The following is a 22,241-nucleotide window of genomic DNA, read 5'->3' on the forward strand; positions in this document are numbered from 1 at the left end:
CCACCCATCCATCCATCCATCCATCCATTCATCCATCCATCCACCCACCCATCCACCCACCCATCCATCCATCCATCTATCCATCCACCCATCCATGTATATTTAGTAGATAGTAGCTTGAGGTTTGTGGGCCGTGTTCTCTGCCTTTCCTCTAATGGTAAGAGCCCCATTAGACTCCCAGAGTAGTCCCTCTCAGATACTATCAGTGCACTTTTAGGAGCCGTCAATAACAGAGGGTAGAAATCACCACATCACACTGAACAACTTGTCATGAGAACTAAATCAACAAAGTGCTTGTCTTTAACTGGATGCAGTTTCCAAACCTCTGCTGTTTGCCTGTTTGCATAGAAGTAACTTCTAAATTTAATATGTAATTTGACAAACTATATTGAGTACCCACTGTATACCAGATACTGTGCTAGGCACTGGGAAGTACTACAAGAAAATCAGAAGCCAGTGTTATTTCTGGTTTTTGTTGTTTCTGAGATAACATCTCACTGTGTAGCCCAGGCTGGCCTGCAGATCTGCAACCATGCTTTGCTGGGTTTGGTTCTGAATGCAGGACAGATGAAGGAACAATGTACATATCTTTGGGATCTTTGAGTATAAGAATCAAATTTTAAAAACAATTATTATTATTATTAATTTGTTTGTTTTTGTTTTTTTGAGACAGGGTTTCTCTGTATAGCCTTGGCTATCCTGGAACTCACTCTGTAGACCAGACTGGCCTCAAACTCACAGAGATCCTCCTGTCTCTGCTTCCTGAGTGCTGAGATTAAAGGCATGCGCCACCACTGCCCTGCTTATTTTTATTATTTTCAGTTATATGTGGGTATATGTCTGCATGTGGGTGTGTGGGTGTTGATATTTGGGAACTGGAGTTGCAGGTGGTTGTGAGCCACCTGGCATGGGTGCTGGGAACTGAACCTGCGTCCTCTGCAAGATCAGCAAGTACTCTTAACCACTGAGCTATCTTTGCAGCCCTCAGCTCCCATAAGAAGAAATAATTTTTCAGTGTAACTATGCTTATATCAAAAGTTTTTTTGTGTTATTGGGTATATTTAATGATTTTTTTTCCCTTTTAGTAAACAGTGGTATTTGATATTTCAACCTACTTTTCATTGGTACTGGACATTTTTTGGTTGAACTTTTTAATATTCCCATGAAGCATGCTACAAACACCAGCTCCACGTATTTAATTATTAACCCGTCACTTTCATCCTCTGTGGTAACCGGAGCAAAGGTTGTGACATGCCCAGCTCCTGTGTCATGGGAGGTAACTCACCAATAGGTCAGCCTAAGAAGGTGGTGTAAGGGATGGCAGGTCAGGGGCTTAACATTTTCTCCTCTACATCCTGTATCTAAATTTTCATTGGAAAATGTTTAAAAACGCCTCCTTTTCTTAAAATCTTATTTCTTCTCCTGTTTCTTAGCAGCACGCAATCATTTCCCTCAAAGTACTCAAGTAATAGATTGGAGTTTTCCCAACCTTCTGCAGGGCACTTTGTATTAAATCCAATGTTTTTCTTTTTTCTGTCTATTTAGTTTTTGAGACAGAGGCTCGCTGTGAAGCTGTGCTGGCTTTGACCTTGAGCGCCTCTTGCCTCAGCCTCCCAAGGGCCGCAGCCAGGGCCTCTCCTACCTTCTCTACCTCACTCTCCTTTCCCCAAGCTTGGTTTCATAAAGCAGCTAGAGAGCATTTTATTTTATTTATTTATTTATTTTTGGTTTTTCGAGACAGGGTTTCTCTGTGTAGCTTTGCACCTTTCCTGGAACTCACTTTGGAGACCAGGCTGGCCTTGAACTCACAGATTCGCCTGCCTCTGCCTCCCGAGTGCTGGGATTAAAGGCGTGCGCCACCACTGCCTGGCCTAGAGAGCATTTTAACATGCCCCTAAAAAACATGACACCCAGACAAGAGGAAGAACTTAGGTAAAGCACTATGTTTTAAGTGCCGTTTCCATAGCCTCTGTTAACTCTACAACCGGGAGGGGTAGTCTGGGATGGAAGATGAGTGGTTCTGCTGTTGTTGCCCTGGCAACATCCTTCACGCTCCGGTTACAGACAGGGTCTATTTTAGATTTTTTATGCAGGTAGCCATGAGCGTAGACCCCTCTTGACTGCATGGTAATACCTGGTGTTTTGTAAACTGTGTGTGCGCAGCTTCCTGTAGCAGAAGCCGTCCCTGACCTTCACAGTCCACCGACCACAAGCACCTCAGCCCTCAACAGTCTAGTGGTCTCCTGTGCATCTGCTGTCGGCGTGAGAGTGGCGGCCACGTACGAAGCCGGGGCCTTGTCTCTCAAGAAAGTCATGAACTTTTACAGCACTTCCCCTGGTGAGACAGGAGCCCAGGCGGGCAGTGCTCCCACAGGCCCGGAAAGTCTGAAAGATCTCAGGGGAGAGCAGGTGAAGCAGGAGTCAATGCAAGGGAAGAAGAGCTCGAGTCTCGTGGATATCAGAGAGGAGGAGGCCGAGGGAGGCAGTCGAAGACTCTCCCTCCCAGGATTGTTGTCACAGGGTAAGGCGTGGGGGGGCTGACTTCCGGAGACTCCTAGGTGCTCCCAGCATCACGTGCTGATGATCGAAGCTGGCATACTCAGATTCCGAGGTCTCTGTAATGGTGGTTTACTAGAATGGTGCCTTTAAGAGAAAGCTCCCTGTTTCTCTGCTTCAGAAGTAGTTACAGAACATAACTTCAGTTTTTTAAATGACTTTATTTAAAGTTTGTCCTGCTACCAAATTGATGTGTAAGATTTACTTCATGTTATACATTGTTTTCAACATCATAAAAGCTGGTAACTTTCTTTCAAAAGACTAATTGAATAAAACATTAACCTAGCAAGGCATAGTGACCCACACCTCTAATCCCAGAAGCACAGGCAAGCAGACTTCTGAATTGGCGGACAGACTGGTCTACATGCTGAGTTATAGGGCAGCCAGGCCACATAGTGAGACCCTATCTCAAAACAAAACAAACCAACCAGAAAAATAAACAAGCAAAAAAAAAAAAACAAAAACCCATTAACCTATATAGTCATCCAAAATATGTAAAGGCTTTTTTATTTTTAAATTATTTTCTGTATACAAGTGTTTTGCTTGCATGTATGTTTGTGCACAATCAAGACCTTCTCTCCTGCCCAGGGAGTCCAGAAGAGGGTGTCAGATTGTCTGGAACTGGAATTATACTTGTAAGCCACCATGTGGGTGCTGGGAATTGAACCTGGGTCCTCTGGAAGGGTAATCAGTGCTCTTACCTGCTGAGCCATCTCTCCAGCCCCTATAAAGATTTTTGATGCTCCCCTTTTAAAGCTTCATAGTTTAAAATTTTATGTCTGAAAATTAATCCTTTATTACAGTTGTTTGTTGTATATTTGAAATTAAAACTTGGCTTAGAAAGTATTAGCATTTAACTATATTTTGAAATAGGAAAGGTATTTGTCAACCTTGTGGTATTTTTATTTTTAGTATTTTTTTTTTAAGATTATTTATTAAGTATACAGTGTTCTGTCTCTGCATGTATGTCTGCAGGCCAGAAGGGGGCACCAGATCTCATTATGGATGGTTGAGAGCCACCATGTGGTTGCTGGGAACTGAACTCAGGTCCTCTGGAAGAGCAGTCAGTGCATTTAACCACTGGGCCATCTCTCCAGCCCCCTGTTTTTGTTTTTTGTTTGTTTTCTTGATGCAGGGTTTTACACTGTAGTCCAGGCTGGCCTGGAACTCTAGTTCAGGATGGCCTCAGACTCTCAGCAGGCCCCTTGGCTCATCAAGTAATACAGGCCTGAGGCACCACACCCATTTCTTTATCATAGTCCTTAGAATATACGTGCTCTGGGATGTTGATGAGAGTTCCATAGGGAAGCGGTCTGCGGCCAAACATTTGACAATATGGCAGGTTAAACATTTCAATAGGCTTCTAATTGCAGGTCTCACGAGCATTTTCTGCAGGCTAATGCGTGAGACTGTGCAGGGGAGAGAGAGGCAGGATGCAGAATAGTAGGAGCATTTCCCAAGCTCACTTGACCAGCAGAGTCAGTCTTCTGCAGAGAAGCTGAAAGGTGTTTTCCAAACACCCTGTTAGTGCCTGTCTTCAGAATGTCAAAGCGACTCTCCTTCACCTCCTCTCTCGTCTGTTTACAGTTTCCCCCAGGCTCTTAAGGAAGGCTGCAAGGGTCAAAACTCGGACAGTGGTTCTGACTCCCACATACAGTGGAGAAGCAGATGCCCTGCTGCCTTCCCTGCGGACAGAGGTGTGGACCTGGGGGAAAGGCAAGGAAGGACAGCTGGGGCACGGCGACGTCCTGCCCAGGTGAGTGCGCCAGTGGTCACTGACGAGGTCAGCTCAGGCAGGAGCCCTTCTCCTGAGGCCTCCACACGCCCATCTTCTCCAACAGGACAGTCACTGTGCACCTCAGTCCTCGGTGCCTAGCGGGGTACAGGGCTGGAGGCTGGACATGGTGGCCATGTGAGTCTGAGGCCAGTCTGGTCTACATAATGAGTTACATGCCAGCTAGGACTGTATAGAGAGACCCTGTCTGAGAACAAATAATAACCAACCAATAAAGGACTAGAGTATTCATGTACACTAGTCCATGTCCATTTTGACGCAAAAACAAATAATAACAAACCAATAAAGGACTAGAGTATTCATGTACACTAGTCCATGTCCATTTTGACGCAAAAACAAATAATAACAAACCAATAAAGGACTAGAGTATTCATGTACACTTGTCCATGTCCATTTTGACGCACGTTCATCCTAGAATGCAGAAAATGGTGTTAGGGATAAGATGGTATTTCATTGAAACATTTGAATAGTTACATTTTAACTTAGGAAGAGGAGCACGAGTTTCTGACCCCAAAAGATGTAGCTGTGCTCTTTAAAATAAGTGCCACTAAAGCTTTAAACTGTCTGTACATCAGAGAAGGCTGTCATTCTGTGTAATATGCACCCTCAGACTGTTACCATGCTTGAGTTCTGACGCTGAAGGTGTGGAAATAGACTGTACAGCGGTGGGCTGACATGTCTCCAGCGGTGGGCTGACATGTCCCCAGCGGAGTGCAGGGAACTGAAGTAAACAGTTGCCTTGCTTCTCCCTGTCGGTCTTCCTGTTCTACTGAGCCATGGGTAGTTAGTTCTATGGTCATTACATTTCTCTCTTACTTTGATTTGAGATAGAGTTGTATATGTGACTTAGACTGGGCTTGAGGCGGGGATCCTCCTGTCTCCAGGTGCTGGGATTTAGGCCTATGCATCACTTCTAGCTCAGCTTTCTTAATAGATTCTTAATTGCACGGGTTAAATTAGTGAGGATAGACAGCGCTTAAAACTAATGAAAACTGGGTGTAATGTTTAGAAGTAGTTTGATCATGTCCTCATTATTTTTGACATTTTATTTTTATTTAACAGCACTGACTGCAATTTGAAGGGCCTTGATTGATGCTGAAAAGATGTTGACTTTGCGTGTGTGCGTGTGTTTGTTTCCTTTAAGGCTTCAGCCATTGTGTGTCAAGTGTCTGGATGGTAAAGAGGTGATTCACCTGGAGGCAGCCGGTTCCCACTCTCTTGCACTTACTGCGAAATCTCAGGTAAGGGCAGACTCTGGAGGGATGGAAAAAAGGCCAGTAGGGAGCTTGTGTATGGGGGTGTCTATATTGGTGTGTGTGTGTGTATGAAGTTGGGGTGTCTGTATGATGTATGTGTAGGTGTTTGTGTATGATGTTGGGGTGTCTATATGATGTATGTGTAGGTGTTTGTGTATGAAGTTGGGGTGTCTGTATGATGTATGTGTAGGTGTTTGTGTATGATGTTGGGGTGTCTGTATGATGTATGTGTAGGTGTTTGTGTATGAAGTTGGGGTGTCTGTATGATGTATGTGTAGGTGTTTGTGTATGATGTTGGGGTGTCTGTATGATGTATGTGTAGGTGTTTGTGTATGATGTTGGGGTGTCTGTATGATGTATGTGTAGGTGTTTGTGTATGAAGTTGGGGTGTCTGTATGATGTATGTGTAGGTGTTTGTGTATGATGTTGGGGTGTCTGTATGATGTATGTGTAGGTGTTTGTGTATGAAGTTGGGGTGTCTGTATGATGTATGTGTAGGTGTTTGTGTATGATGTTGGGGTGTCTGTATGATGTATGTGTAGGTGTTTGTGTATGATGTTGGGGTGTCTGTATGATGTATGTGTAGGTGTTTGTGTATAATTAAGGGGTGTCTGTATGATGTATGTGTAGGTGTTTGTGTATGATGTTGGGATGTCTGTATGATGTATGTGTAGGTGTTTGTGTATGATGTTGGGGTGTCTGTATGATGTATGTGTAGGTGTTTGTGTATGAAGTTGGGGTGTCTGTATGATGTATGTGTAGGTGTTTGTGTATGATGTTGGGGTGTCTGTATGATGTATGTGTAGGTGTTTGTGTATGAAGTTGGGGTGTCTGTATGATGTATGTGTAGGTGTTTGTGTATGATGTTGGGGTGTCTGTATGATGTATGTGTAGGTGTTTGTGTATGAAGTTGGGGTGTCTGTATGATGTATGTGTAGGTGTTTGTGTATGATGTTGGGGTGTCTGTATGATGTATGTGTAGGTGTTTGTGTATGAAGTTGGGGTGTCTGTATGATGTATGTGTAGGTGTTTGTGTATGATGTTGGGGTGTCTGTATGATGTATGTGTAGGTGTTTGTGTATGAAGTTGGGGTGTCTGTATGATGTATGTGTAGGTGTTTGTGTATGATGTTGGGGTGTCTGTATGATGTATGTGTAGGTGTTTGTGTATAATTAAGGGGTGTCTGTATGATGTATTTGTAGGTGTTTGTGTATGATGTTGGGATGTCTGTATGATGTATGTGTAGGTGTTTGTGTATGATGTTGGGGTGTCTGTATGATGTATGTGTAGGTGTTTGTATATGATGTGAGAGTGTATGTGTATGCTATGTGGATATCTGTAGGATCTGTGGCTTTGCCCATGCTATGGCACATGGGGAAGTCAGAACAACTTTATGGGTTGGTTCTCTCCTTTTCCTTTACTTGGTCCTGGGGATGAACTCGTGCTGCCAGGATCACCAAGTCCAACACTTCTCCTGATTTGAGCCCTAGAACTGACCCTGTTGGAGGGTTTACAGTATCCTTTAGAATAACTAACCTGCTAATAATCCGGTAATTAGGTAGTGGAGGCATACCCACAATGGAGTTTTATGTAGTTATTAAAAGTGGTGGTGTATTTTTGTTTGTTTTTGAAATGGAATCTCACCTGCGGCTCAGGTTGGCTTCTGACTCAGCCTCTTGAGTGCTGGACTTTGAGGTATGAACTGTCACAAAAATGCTGATTGAGCTGGGCATGATGATGCAGTGCTTTAATGTCAGTACCTGGGACACTGAGGCAGAATTGCCTGTACTAAAGAAGCAGTGATAATTTCCTTAATCTATGGATCTATGTTTTGTTTCCTGTTTTATTAACACATTCTACATAACAACGTGTCTTAGGACATTTTCATTGTACGGAGTGTATTGTTCTCACTCCCTACTAGTCCCCTCCCTCTTCCCAGCCAGTCTCCCTTCTGCCTGCACATACCTACATGTGTGCACATCTGGTGGGTCCAGTAGGGCTCTTACAGGAGCACACGTACCTCTCAGTGCTCCACCACTGAAGAAGAGCCGTCTGGGGGTGGGACCATGACTCCTCTCTAATCCATGGCAGGGTGTTGGCAGACTTAAATCTTGTGGGGATCCTGTGCAGGTAGACTGGCCTCAAACCAGAGATCCCCCTGTCTCAGCCTCCTGACTGTGCTGTGATTACAAGCTTGTACTGCCATGCCAGGTTTCATTTCAGCTTTCTTCTTCTCCTCCTCCTCCTCCTCCTCCTCCTCCTCCTCCTCTTTTTCCTCTTCCTCCTCTTGAGATGGAACGAGACAGGTTCTCGCTTTGTAGCCCAGGCTGGCCACACACTGACAGTTTAGCTCAGACTAGGAGCTTTTCCCACCTCCACACTCCAGAGTGTGGGTATTTCAGGTGCAAGCCTCTATGTCCAGCTAGTGTCCGTTATTTTAGAGTATAGAAAAGGAGTGTGAACAGTTTCTGTGATTATAGGTGTAGTCTTACAAAGGTTCAGCGTTTACATGCAGAATCAAATGCACGTTCTTACCTGTGCGTCTGTTGTTTCTGACAGGTTTACTCCTGGGGCAGTAACACCTTTGGTCAGCTCGGGCATTCTGATTTCCCAACAACAGTTCCTCGACTCTCAAAGGTACTTTGTGAACTTAATAGCAATATATTCTGGAATTCTGTGCTAAAGCACTTTATATGTCTAAGGAAATTGTTTCTGTAGCCAAATTTAGTTTATAAATATAATTTTCCTAAAAAATTGATTAAAAAATGGTTTTATAACATGAAGCCACTCCCTTTTTAGCTAAATGTAATTTTTTTAAAAATGTTTTTATTTCATAGTCTTAGCTGTTCATTGAATATTTGTAGTATTTCTGTCCTTTTTTAGAAAAAGAAAAAAAAAAAGAAGAAAAGAAATAGAAAGTGCCTTCTTTTAAACAATTTTATTTGTTTGGTGTGTTCTGTGCTAAATGCCATCAAATAGTTTCTACTCTGCTTCTCTCTTAAATTTGGTTTTGACAAGCAATACTTTCCTGGTGTTGTTTGTATGGGTTTTTTTTATAGCTTACATCACAGTAAACCTTTTGTTAACCCTTTTCTGTAGCAAAACTAAAGGTTCAGAGGACCCCTTCTCTGCTTTATAAATGGGTTTTCACTTATGTAACACTGTTGAGAGAGTCGTAGCTTCTGGTCCCTTCCGTTTCGTTCTTGATCGGTTTCCCAGCCTCCCCAACACATTGGAGAAGTGCTGGACTGCAGCCACTAGTGCTGGTCCCTGCTGTGGGTTTAGAGGCAGGGGGCTGGGAGCTGGGAGCCGTGAGCAGGGGGCTGGGAGCCGGCCTCAGAGTGGGACTAGTGCTGGGCTGTGTTTCCCGTCCAAGATGGACGGACGGACGGATGCTCTGCTGAGAGCCATGAAGAGTAACGGGCTGGCTAGCTGCCTTAGTTTTGGGACCGTGTGAAGCTCTGGTGTGAACTTCAGCTAATAACCGTCAGTGAACTTAACTCTACTTGAACAGGACGACTGAAGGAAACACTGGGAAATGTTAACACATCACTGCTTGTAGTTTCAGTAGTAAATACTGAATTTCTTTTTAATTAAAATTTCCTTTTTGTTTTTGTTTGTTTGTTTGTTTTGGAGACAGGATTTCTCTGTGTAACCCTGGCTGTGTTGGAACTCGCTCTGTAGACCAGGCTGGCCTCGAACTCATAGAGATTCTCTGCCTCTCCCTCCAGGATTAAGCCACCATCTTAAAAAATTCTTCATTATAAATGTGTGTGGGTGCCCACAGAGTTCAGATGGGAGCATCTGATTCCGCAGAGCTTGAATTTCAGGTAACTGAGCTGCTGACAGGTGCTGGGAACTTAGGTGCTCTGTAAGAGCAGAACATGCACTTAACCGCTGAGCCATCATTCCAGCCCTGCCTTTAGCCTAAAACATTTCCTCAATATTCATCCCAGTTTCTATTACTGAAACGCAAAGATACAGCAAATCATTGCTCCTTGTTATTTTAATACAGTAGGAAGCGCTCTTATTCATATGAGGGAAAGGTTTTTAAGCCAGATCTTGTGGCAGCAAGCCTGTAATCCCAACTCCTGGAAAGGCTGAGGCATAAGGATTGGAATTCAAGTTCAGCCTAGGCTACAGAGCAAGTTCAGGGCCAACCTGGACAATGCAGAAAGACCCTGTTTCAAAGCCTTCCAGGAAGGGATGGGACTCTTACACACAAGTGTGAGGCCCTGGGTTCCATTCCAGCATTATGAAAATAAAGTAACAAAAAGCAAACAAAAGGAAACCTTATCAGAGAAAATGCCGTCCTGGAGTCAGAGAACTTGAAAGTCTGGCTTGCATTTAGCCTCTAGCATGGTGGAATTGGTTTCGAGGTTGGTCTCAGAACTCTGCATACAGAAATACAGCACTGGGGTTTTGCTTTCTTTACTTGGGAATGGGTGTGTGTTTGTTTGCTTCTCAAGGTCTGGAGGTGAGACCTAAGGCCTTCCCTGTGGCAGGCAGGACCTCCAACTCTGAGCTCCAGCCCACCCCACCCCACCACAGCCACAGCCCAAGCACAGATGACCTGAAATCCTCCCACTTACTCTACGAAAGCTAAAAATCCAGTGAGATTTGAGTTAGGGTTTTTGCTTATTTTACTTACTTGTTTGTTTGTTTGTTTGTTTTTTGTTTGATTTTTTTTTGAGGCATACTGTCATTATCAAGTTCAACTGGCTTTAAATTCTTGATCCTCCTGCTTCATTCAGTCTCCAGACTACTGAGGCTACTGCCGGCAAGTGCCACCATCACCATGCCCAGTTCTGAAATTGGAGTGTTTTTTGTTGTTGTTTTGTTTTGTTTTTAAAATGTGGTTTTCTGACAATTAACTCAGGCTTTAGAGGCAAGTACCTTTGTCCTTTGAGCCATTGCTCAGGCCCTCTTCTGTTAGTCTCGTTACAATTTATTTATTTATTTTACTTGTATGAATGTTTTGCTGGCATGTATGTAAGTGTATTGCATACATGTCTCAGATCCTCTGGAATTGGAGGTACAGATCGTTCGTTGTGAACCATCATGTGGGTTCTGGGAATTGAACCCAGGTCTTTGGCAAAAGCAACAAGTGCTCTTAACAGCTGAGCCATATCTCCAGCCCCCGAATTTGTTTTGATTGGAGATTATGTTGCCAATACTTGCAGGCTTGTTGGACTTGGTAGTTGGACTTGATAGTGCCACCTCCTGGTACTCAGGAGGTGGGAGCATTCAAGGCTAGCCTAGGCTGCATGGCAGAGAACCTGTCTCAAACACACAGATTGGGTGATTCTTGTAAACCTTGTAGTTCACTCTTCTCACAGTGAACTAGAAGTCAGTTGTTTGGATGGCTTGATTTTGAGAACAGTGTCATGTCGAAAGAGGTAGCTATGAGTAAGCAGTGAAGGTGTGTGCACACATGCACCTTCACACAGCCACCTAGAACTCTGAAGCAGTGGAGACGTGTGCACACACATGCACCTTCACACAGTCACCTAGAACTCTGAAGCAGTGGAGATGTGTACACACACATGCACCTTCACACAGCTACCTAGAACTCTGAAGCAGTGGAGATGTGTGCACACACATGCACCTTCACACAGCCACCTAGAACTCTGAAGCAGTGGAGATGTGTGCACACACACACTCACACAGTCATCTGGTTCTCAGAGCCTAACTGGATGGAAAGGATCTGTGGATTAGGGGTTTTGTTTATCTGCATAGGGGTGGAGGGAAGCTGGAGGTTGGGGCAGTGTTTTGTTGTAGCACACTTTCTTAATGAAATCTTAGGAGGAATGGCGTGCATTAGACAGAACCTTAGGGAATACTATTAATTAGGTGGTGGATTACAGGGCACCCAGAGCATTGGCTCCTGTCTTTAGATGGAAGCTCCTGCATCGCTATGTGGACTCCTGAGGTTTGAAAACCATCAGTTTCCAGCCATCTTCAGCTTGGTTCTCAAGCATTTGCATCTGTCAGAGTCACCTGGAGGGCCTGTTAAGACAGAAAGCCGATCCCTCCTGGGTAATCTGTGGCTGAGAGTTTGCGTTTCTAACATGTTTCTAGGTGATTGCTCCTGCTGCTGCTGCAAAGGCCACACTTTGAGAGCCACTGGCCTAGGTCCACGTAGATGGCTTCTCAGGGGTCCTGCCTGTTTCAGCATCCTGGGAGTTGGCACAGTGAAGTCACATCAGAGAGATAGTGAGTTACAAGTGGGAAACTGAATTCCAGCACCCAAGGTTTAGTTGGCAATAATGAAATTTAGCCTTTTTAGATTTTTTTCTTTTTCTTTTGATTTTTGACACACAGCCGAATGTGGATGGACAAAGGTGCATTCTAGGTGTTACTTTTAGAGCAGGACTCTAGAGCCTTCTCACTGTAAAATAAGCTGCTTATAGAGACCTATACAAATAACATTAAAAACTATTAAGAACTATGCCTTTTCCTTTCCATATTCTACTTTCTCAGCTTTTTATAAAAGTCCAATTGAGGTGTAAAAGCTGGTCAGGTTTCCTTTTTCTTCTGCTCTGTTCTGCAGTAATTGGGTACCATGCTGGGTGAGGTTCACGCTGAGGTGTGGCTGACCGCCTGTGCCTGCCTAAGTAACCTGTTCCATGCACCTGGACTTCTCCTCGGTTGCCTTGGACAGACGCTATCTTTCTGTCGTTTCAGGTTAACGGTGGAAACGGGGTCTGGAGTATAGCTGCAGGCCAGGATTATTCCTTGTTTTTAGTGGACACCGACGACTTCCAGCCTGGGCTGTATTACAGTGGCCGGCAGGACCCTGCAGAAGGTGACACCCTTCCAGAGAATCCCAGTGGGACAAAGACTCCAGTCCTTCTCTCCTGTAGCAAGGTGAACAGAGTTACAAAACAAACAGACAAAGAGCCAACAAGCAGAAAGCACAGGCGTAGCATTCCTCCATGAAAACGCTGCCTCGGCTGCTGCCCAGAGCGTATGCACTCTGCTGGGGTGAGCGCGCACACCAGTGATCCCGGTATCTCAGGAGGAGGCCGAGGGCTGCACAGGCCCGCTCCTGTGGCTTTTCATTCCTGTCAGTCTAGACACTGCCGCCTCTCGAAGATCTGATTAATTAATGTCTGCCTTTCTACCTCCTGCCTCGTTTTGTACACTGAGACCCTTAGCTTGTTTCTGCTTTTCCTGTTAAAGCAGCTCACATCCTCAGAGAGACGTGTCAGCAGGGGCTGTAACCCCAAGTGCTGGTACAGCCTAGACTTTGCATTCTCGTTGGAAAATGTGCTTTACGGACTGTATAGACTGTGGCTTTCTGGTTAGTAAGCTCTGAATGTATTGAGATAAGACCTTAATTGCCAGAGGCAGCGTTGGCCAACGTTTGGCTCTTGACTTACATGCAGTTTGTTTGGGGTGTGCTGATTGGCTCCATGCAGTAGCTGGCCTGTCACCACATGCCCTGTGAAAGACTTCAGTCTAAAGGATGAAATGGTGTGTGTCACTGATTTCCTTGGTAGGTTAATATTTACAGAGTGTACAGCCTATAATAAGTAAATGTGAAAAACGACATTGGATGTTTTGTTCATAGTGGGAAGAGCAAATGTTTAAAAAAAGTTCCTTTCAGAGAAAAACCTTAGCACACACTAGTTATAGACAGTTGTGGGTTACATGTGACATTCAGCACATGTGTACAAGGGGTAACGACCACATCATGGTATATTACTTACTTAGTATGCAGCATGTACACCTGCAGGCCAGAAGAGGGCACCAGATCTCTTTACAGATGGTTGTGAGCCACCATGTGGGTGCTGGGAATTGAACTCAGGCCTCTGGAAGAGCAGCCAGTGCTCTTAACCTCTGAGCCATCTCTCTAACCCAGATGTCATCTTGACATACTGATTTTCGCTCCTCTGCAACTATTCTGAGTAGTGGGGTTGCTGGATGGTGTGGTAGTTCTGTCTCTAGGTTTGTTTGTTTGTTTGTTTGTTTGTTTTGAGGGGCCATGTGAGTGTCCTCTTTGACAGCTTCTCCTTAGGTCAGTTTCCCACTTTTTAATTGGATGATTTGGGACTTTTTGATACTGAGATTTTTCAGTTCCTCTTCTGCTCTGGATATCCCTTCATCGGATAATAATCCAAAGGCATCTTCTCCCATTCTGTAGACCGTCTCTTCACTTCATTGCTTTTCCCCTGTGGAGTGGAGCTTTTGGTATAAGATGGTGTCCTTTGCCCTTGTGTGTGTGTGTGTGTGTGTGTGTGTGTGTGTGTGTGTGTGTGTGTTTATATTTTGGGGTCATATCCAGAAAAACCTTTCCCCAGGCCAATATCCTGAAGCATGTCCCCTGTGTTTTCCTTATTTTGTTTCTTGATTTCGATTTGTGAAGTAGAACCTTATATAGCCAAGGCTAGCCTCAAACTGATCCCCTACCTGGAACTGCAGGTGTGGCCACCATACCAACTCCTTTTTTTTTTTTTTTTTTTTTTAGTGCAGGGTTTCATACTTAGCCCAGACTAACCTAGAACTCACTGTGTAGCCAGGACGGCCTTGAACTCCCAGCATGCCTCCTGCTTCAGCCTCTGAGTGCTGGAATTACAGGCACAGACAACCATCATATCGGCCCTATGTTTTCTTGAAGAAAATCTCTTTATGTTGGCACTTTTAGGAGACAAGATGACACACAGACCTTTGGTTTAGCACAGGGTTCTGCTTTTTCTCATTAGTCTTATTTCCTGCCAAGTGAGTCTTGAGATGTGTAATTCTTATAGATGTCCAAGATAGCTTGAAATAAATACAAATAAGTGTATACAGTTATTCACATTTCACAGTGGTTTGTGAATAAACCAACTCCAAGACAAGTGAAAAGAGCGCTACTGTACAGTGTTGTAAATCTTCACCTTTAAGGTTTGGTAGTTTAGTAACCTGCTTACCAACTCTGGATGTCTTCACCTTTGGCTGACCTATCTGTGGCTATGAGCCCATGCAACATACCAGATCATCGCCCAGAAATTACACGTTATCAGCGATCTTTTTCCCTTTTCAGCTTGGCTATATAAGCAGAGTGACAGCTGGAAAAGATAGCTATCTTGCCTTGGTGGACAAGAACGTCATGGGGTATATCGCCAGTCTCCATGAATTGGCTACTACGGAAAGGCGGTTTTACTCAAAACTCAGCGATATCAAATCTCAGATACTCAGGCCTCTTCTTAGTTTAGGTAAGTTGACACCGTCCACTGTCCCCATTCCTGGACCATCAGGGCTCTCATTTTAGCTTCCTTTCTGGATTGTCAGGAAGCCCATTTGTTTGCTTGCTTTTTAGATAGGGTGTCCTGTAGCCCAGGTTGGCCCAACTAACTCTATAGCTGAGGAAGCTCTTGAATTCTTGATCCTTTTGCCTCCACCATCCAGTTGCTGAGATTAAAGGTGTGATTAAAAATAACTGGGGTACGTGGTAAGACCCTGTCCCAGAAACAGCCCCTGTCCCAACTTCCAGCTTGTCTAGGTCTGGCCCTGTACTCAGAAAACAGGTGAGATTTTCTCTTTGCTTCTCTCCCTGGCCTCAGTTAGGGCTTAGAACTTAGGCTAGCAGTCTAGCACATCAGCTTTACCCTATTAAGGGAATGTTGGCTTGTGTGGTGAGCTCATTGCTTCTAATGGAAAAATCCCCACTTTAAACAACCAGCTTAGCAATTTGTTTTTATTTATGTGGAGTTTGTTTGGAGTTAGGGTCTCATGTAGTCCTGGTCAGTCTGCAACTCTCTATGTAGCTAGATGACTTTGAACTCCGGTTCCTCATACCTTCCCCCCAAATACTGCAGCTACAGGCTTGGACCACCACTTCTGACTCATTGAACCATATTTGTGAATACAGTCCATATGTACGTTGAGGATTTTGTATTTTGTAAGTGTTGTGGAGCCCCTGTTGTATAAACTCTCCTCCAGAGGATGGGCTCAGAACTTAGGCAGGAGAAGGAAGCAGGGGGCACTTCCCAGGTTGCTCTCAAGGAAAGAGGAGCCTGGCGTCCGACCAGGTCTTGATCTGTCTGTTGATCTCGCTGTTCCCGTCATCAGTCTCATCGCTAGAAGTGAGGAACTTCAGGCTGGGAGGGCCAGACAGTCTACCGATGTCCCAGACCTGAGCGTGGCCTAGGCCTCCGGAAGCTTAGGTTTCCTGTGTGCTGAAGAGCTGGGTTCGACCATGGGCGCAGCATCGTGCAAGTTCCAAATGCTGAGTGAGAGCTCTCTGAGCTGGGGGTGTAGCTCAGCCCCCGAGGGTTTACCTGGAATACTCAAGGCCCTGGTTCAGCTCCCAGCACTGCATGGAACAGGGCGTGGCAGCATACACCTGTAAGTTAGCTCTGGGAGCTAGAAGCCGGGGATATGAAAGTTCAGGGTCATCCTGGGTCATAAGAAGACTTATCTCTAGAAGAGAAACATATCTATCTCTACCCTGTTACCATTGTGTGAAGTTAATAATTCATTTCCCTAGCTTTGTTTTACATTACCTATTTTCAAAATGTAACAAACATTAGCTTCAGTGGGTCTCTGGCTTGGCTGATAATTAAAAAATCACCTGGGGAAATATTTTCAGAAAGTCATAATAAAGCACTTGGTTTTCATGTTGTTATCATTTTGTTGCAGAAAATTTGGGCACTGTGACTACTGTCCAGCTGTTGCAGGAAGTCGCAAGCCGGTTCAGCAAGTTGTGTTACCTCATTGGGCAGCATGGAGTCTCGCTTAGCAGCTTCCTGCAGGGCGTGAAGGAAGCCAGGAACCTGGTCATCATGAAGCACTCGAGTCTTTTCTTGGACAGTTACACAGAGCAAGTATCACTCAGTCCATTGTCATGTCCAGTCTCAGCAGGGTGGTTCTGCGGGGACCGCACCTCAGTCAGGAGAGGCCCCGGGGAGAGTGCTCCTAGGCACCAGGACTGACCAGCAGTGTTGAATCTTAGCCAGCCCTAGTTCTGCAGTGCTCAAGTTCAGTGTTCTTTACAGGGGAAAAGGGCTAACATTACTGTTCCCCCATTTCCTTCTGTATCCAACAGAGATTGACAGCGCACTTTATTTACATACAATGTCCTGTCATGAGTCTGGTTATTTTGCTCACTTAAATACATTATACCACAATTTGAGGAAACGAAGAAGTGTTATTTAAAGAGCAGCTGAAGTGTGAGCCTGGTTTTACTGCTGTGTGACGGCACACTTTAGTTACATCTAACATAACAGTGTTTTCTGAATAACCCTAGGGATGATTATCCAAGGCGCTTTTCATGTTTTATAAGTAAGATATACCAAGATATTTGTAAGCTTAAACTGTTTCTCACTTTTTCTTGATTTGTATTTTGATACCAGGATTCAAGGGAATAATTTGTTATGTTAATGTATACCAGGTGATGCTGTTGATCTGATGGGTGTGTTGTTTTTATATGTAGTTATTTATTCCCCAACCATCTGACAGAAATTGACTCAGTGCCACCAAGTACCAGGCATTGCACAGAGTGACAGCATGGGGCCAGTGAGAAACACCTGTTGCCAGGGAGTTATAAATAACCCAAGGACTAATGCGTGTTTATTGTCAAGAGCTGCAGGCAACACTAATCAGAAGGATCTTTAAGGTTGCCCCTTTTCTCACCAGTAGAAACAGCCTGCCTGCAGTCGCCATTTCTGAGTTAGGATGTAAGTGACTTCAGCCCCAGGCAGATTAAATATACTGGAACTGTTGTCTAGGAAGAAGTATCTTGGCTTTATTCTTCTAACTCATCAACCATGAATAATAATGATAGAACTTGGCACACTGGTTTATTTTAAAAATTAGACTTTGTTATTTGTGTGAAGGTTTCAGCTTTAGTGCAGTTCCCCCCACCCACCCCTTTTTTTTCTTCTTGTATTCACTCCACCATGCCTCCATTTCTTTTCCCTCTCTGTTACTCGTGGCCTTATGCTTTAGAGTGCAGTTTTGATGCCTTGGGCTGCTGTTAAAGTGTAATAGTTATTCCTATAGGTAAGATAAAACGAAGTTACCTTTGGGGGCGGGGGGTCAGTGTTGAGACAGGGTTTCTCTGTGTAACAACAGCTCTGGCTCTCCTGGAACTCGCTTTGGAGACCAGGCTGGTGTTGAACTCACAGAGATCTGCCTGCTTCTGCCTCCCGAGTGTGCCAGCACCCCAGCTCAGTAATTTATATTTTTAAAGTCTGTACCACCATGGCTCCTTTCAGAAAGACTTTCCCGTCTCTGTCAGTATCAGCTGCTTGCTAGTCCAGGAGAATGATAGGAGCAGTCTGTCTATGTTTGTTCGGGAGCACTGGCGGTATTGAATCAGCGTGTTCTAATAGTGGTCTCACCCAGATCCCTAAGTGTTTTCTTAACCTTCAGTGTCCATTTCCTGAAGACTTAATTGGAGAACTGGAAACGAAGATTAGGTTTTCATTAAAAATCCTACAATTTGAACCATGTTCTGTCCAGCTTGTTAGGTTAGTAAGTGTCACCTGCCAGGCAGACCTGCTTGGCACAAGGTGCTTTTGAAATCCCTTTTCTGTTAACATCCCTACCCGCCTGGATTTATCACGCCCCTGCTGTGTCCATCTACCTGTTCTCCTCTCCAGTGGTAAAAGTTCATTAAGTTGACGTCACAAAAGTTCTGAAATCGGTGGGTAAGACTTCAGAAAGTGTCTAGATATGCATTTGGAACTCCACAGAGCTAATGTGCATTCCGTCACTAATATCTGTGTTCCACCCAAGGTACTGCGCGTCAGTTTCAAACTTCCTGGTGATGGGAGGATTCCAGCTCCTCGCAAAGCCTGCCATGTAAGCAGCCTGCACTTCCCTTGCCTCCTAACAGCCGCAGATCATAGCTTTGGGGATGGCTTTGGTTTTCCTGTTTTATTATTTCTGTTTTGTTTATTTCTTGAGAATTTCATACATCATATTTTTATCATATTCTTTCTCCTCCCCAAGCTCCTCCCAGGTCCTTCTCCTGCAAACCCACCCAGTTTTATGTCTTTTTCTCTTTTAAAAAACAAAACTGCCGGGTGGTGGTGGCGCATGCCTTTAGTCCCAGCACTCAGGAGGCAGAGGCAGGCGGATCTCTGTGAGTTCGAGGCCAGCCTGGGCTACCAAGTGAGTTCCAGGAAAGGCGCAAAGCCACACAGAGAAACCCTGTCTCGAAAAAACCAAAAAAAAAAAAAACCCAAAACTAAAAATCATGGGGTCAGTTCTGTGTTCAGCTACCTCTGAGCTTGAGGGTGTGGTTAATATACCCAGTGTCGGGGTACCGTTGTAGAGTGCTGACTTCCCTCTCCCGGCAGCTGTCAATCACATAGAGCTTCCTGGTTAGGGGTGGAACTTGTGTCCACCTCTCGTTTTCAGTGTTGAGACTTTGTCTGGTTTGACTCTGTCCAGGTTGTGTGCATGCTGTCACAGTCTCTGCGAGTTCATGTGTTCATCAGCCCTGCTACGTCTGGAAGATGATGGTTCCTTAGAGTCTCTTAAAAATCTTTGTCCCCTCTTCTGCACAGACCCCTGAGCCTTGAGGGGCGGGGGTGATAAAGTCATCCCACTCAGGGTTGAGTGCACCCTCACTCTCTGCACGCGGTCCACCTGTGGGTTTCTGTGTTACTCACCGTCTACCGCAGGAAGAAGCTTCTCGATGAAGACTGAGCAGTAGGTCAAGGGGTAGAGCAGTGTGTCTAGGAGTTGTTTTACTGCTGTGCTTGTTTAGCAGATTAAGTAGTAGTAGGGCCCGTGACCCACCTAGTCTCAGGTTCTTGACCTCATTAACATTGTCAGACACAGGCTCCATCTCCGGTGGTGGGCCTTAAATGCCGTTTTGAGTGGTTGGTTACCCCTGTGACGTTTGTGCCGTTATCGCCCCAGTGAGCATCTCTTGGAGGCCCAGCACTGTTGGAGCTTGCAGAGTTCACAGCTGGGTGAAACTGATGACGAGCTTCTTCCCCCAGGACTGTGTATTTTATATACACCTTATAGCACTATGATCACTAGTCAGTAGGGGTGACGCCTCCAATTGAGCAGCTACTCAGCTTCTCCATGTTCTGTGCATAGATGTGTAATGTTTTCAGCAATAGGGTCTCGCCGTCAGGGGACCAGTAAAGTAACACTGGCAATCGCCTGTAATGTTGAGGGGGTCTATAGGATCCCTTTGGCCAACAACTCCAAAAGATGTAACCTATTCTTGACACCGAGGGTTTCATTTGGTAGCATATGGTGTCTAGTTGGGGTATTGTCTCCCTCATCATATGATGACTCCATTTAAGCTCCTTTTATATATATTAGGAAGCTTCTACAGTGGGGGGGTTCCACATGGCCTTTTGAAGGGCCTTAGAATTTGTTATAGTGTGGGTATTTGGAACGCCATGGGACAGTATTGGCATTGAGTCATTAACTGTTAGGACAGGTATCGTTAGCCCCTGACTGTCATTAGGTGTAGGAGGGTTCTGAAGAGCACTGAGGTCAGAGGTGCAAGATGTGGTCCTTCTTCCGTGCTGCCTCTTGTTAGACCAGACTTGTTGGCCGGCTCTCCACAGCAGGAGCCGACCTGATTTTCATCTGAAAAGGTGAGAAGGTCTTCTCCCCTGTTGGTAAAGAACAGATAATGTCCGTCATGATCCCAGAAAGGTATATCTCGCACAGATCGCATCTGGCTTTTGGACGAATAATATAAAAGCCTCTGATAAAATACATTGATCTACTCATAAAGGCAAACCGATAATTCTCTATTTCAGTAGAAAATAATTCAGATATTTGCTCACCACCCACACTTACCAGGTTTGGCCAGGTTTGCTTTTATTTTTCTGTGCTATAGGAGTGGGGGGTGACATCTTGGCCTCACTTCTGGTTTTTGTCAGTCTAATTTTTTTTTTTTTTTTATTTAATGTGGCCTGTTTTCAGAAAAGGATTGCACTAGAAATTCTAAAATGAGTTGAGGCGCTTCCTCTTTTCTGTTTTCTGGAATAGTTTCTATGAGCGACTGTATCGTGAAGATTGGATAGAATGCATCTGTGAAAAAAAACTGTGTGCCCTTCTTTGGGAGTGTTTCCTGTGGGGAGTTTCTGAACTGGTGGTTTCGTCTGGAATGAATAAGTCTGTCTGGGTCTTGTTTCTTATGGCTTTAGTCATTATTTATTGAGAAGTCACTCCTTTCATCTGTTTCAAGTTCATGAACATTTCTCTAGTATAGTCTTCAGGGGTTTTCACCCCACAGCTGCAGTTCTTCCCACTGATGTTATTTCAGCCTTTAGTTGTTTGATTGTTTTGTTTATTGGGCTTTATAGGGTTTACTTAAAAGAATGTGGGTGAGGGGTCACTCACAGGAGCAGAAATGACTCAAAGACAGCTGCATCACCAAAGTCCACCCCAGCATGGGTGACAGCTCACACAGCTGGGAACCTGGAGCCCAGTGCACAGCCTGCAGGCTTCTCACCAGGTTGGAGAGTGTCTCTTCTAAGCGACTCCAGTCTAAAACTCTTCCAGGTAGCCGGTCTGGTCTCAGAGTCTTCTTTGCAGCTTGGCTTGTTTATACTTGGAAAGAAGGCACCTAGAGAATCTGGTCAGTTTCAGGAACTTCCTGGAGCTGTTTGGAGTTGTTTACCTTCCTGCTTAAGGAGCTTCCCTGCAGGGCGGAAAGATTGAGCTTTCCTCACTCTAAGAGGAAACTGTTACCCAGTACTTCACCTCTCCTAGCTGTTAGATTCTCTCTGTCCCTTCTCCTCAGTGATCCCAGAGCCTTAGAGGGATGACTGTAGATGTCCACCTCTGGCAGCTGCTTGTCCTCAGGAGCTCCACCAGTGTTTATGAGTTGAGGCTGACACCGTCGGTGATCTGCTCCTCTGGCTGGAGTCTGTTTTATTTATTTTAAAAATTATGACCATCTTGTCAGCAGTTGGCTCCCTCTTAATATTTTCCAAAGGTTGGTTGCTGTTGCTCATTTTAAAAAATGTTACATTAGCACACATTAATCATACGTAATAATGGCCTAATTAATTACAACATTTACACACATGTGTAGAATGTATTTTGATCATACTGCCCTCTCTTGCCTTCCTCCCACTCCCTCTGACCCCTTCTTCTTCCACCCTGTACCCTTCCTCTTTTATGTCTTTTTTTTAAACGTCCCAATGGTGTTGTAGGGTTGCTGACAGGACCATGGGTAAGGGGTTATATAATGTCCCGCTGGTATTGTAGGGTTGCTGACAGGACCATGGGTAAGGGGTTGTACACCAGGAGCACCATACTAGTGACTGTACCACTGAAGAAAGCGCCTTTCCCTTCCCCATTGACTTCTTATAAGTCCTTAGGGAGGGGTGGAGACTCCTGCTTTTTATTTCATTAACTTTCGGTGTTTCATTTGTGTTCGCCCATGAATCTTTCTGAGGCGTAAATTTAGACAGTTCATTACTTTTTCATTATTATTATCGAGACAGAGTAGCCAAGGCTGGCTTTCAGCTTGCTACATTGCTGAGGTTCTCCTTGAGCTACGCGCGCGCGCGCGCACACACACACACACACACACACACACACACAGCCTCTGCCTCCTGAATTCTGGGATTACAGGCATGTGCCACCACCCCCGGCATGTTTTACTCCTCTAAGGCTAGTTCAATGGTCATCTTGTGTTGACAGTTGAGTGAGAA

General features: G+C 44.8%; 1 protein-coding gene across 5 annotated transcripts in view; it reads left to right on the forward strand.

The window, feature by feature from the left end:
* Als2 (alsin Rho guanine nucleotide exchange factor ALS2) overlaps window positions 1-22,241 on the forward strand; it is a 72,776-nt gene that overhangs the window by 21,683 nt on the left and 28,852 nt on the right. For 4 of the 5 annotated variants that reach the window (XM_015993940.3, XM_076550343.1, XM_006975035.4 and 1 more), the window contains exons 5-12: window positions 2,164-2,521; window positions 4,144-4,312; window positions 5,496-5,592; window positions 8,167-8,244; window positions 12,295-12,477; window positions 14,636-14,807; window positions 16,234-16,414; window positions 18,334-18,399. In XM_015993940.3, the coding sequence (XP_015849426.1) occupies window positions 2,164-2,521; window positions 4,144-4,312; window positions 5,496-5,592; window positions 8,167-8,244; window positions 12,295-12,477; window positions 14,636-14,807; window positions 16,234-16,414; window positions 18,334-18,399 (1,304 nt within the window). Of the gene's footprint in view, window positions 1-2,163; window positions 2,522-4,143; window positions 4,313-5,495; window positions 5,593-8,166; window positions 8,245-11,688; window positions 11,824-12,294; window positions 12,478-14,635; window positions 14,808-16,233; window positions 16,415-18,333; window positions 18,400-22,241 lie in introns of those variants that run through there. The other variant, XR_006063113.2, reaches the window with a different exon arrangement.

Source organism: Peromyscus maniculatus, chromosome 13, assembly GCF_049852395.1.
Source record: "Peromyscus maniculatus bairdii isolate BWxNUB_F1_BW_parent chromosome 13, HU_Pman_BW_mat_3.1, whole genome shotgun sequence".
Lineage (NCBI taxonomy): Eukaryota > Metazoa > Chordata > Mammalia > Rodentia > Cricetidae > Peromyscus > Peromyscus maniculatus.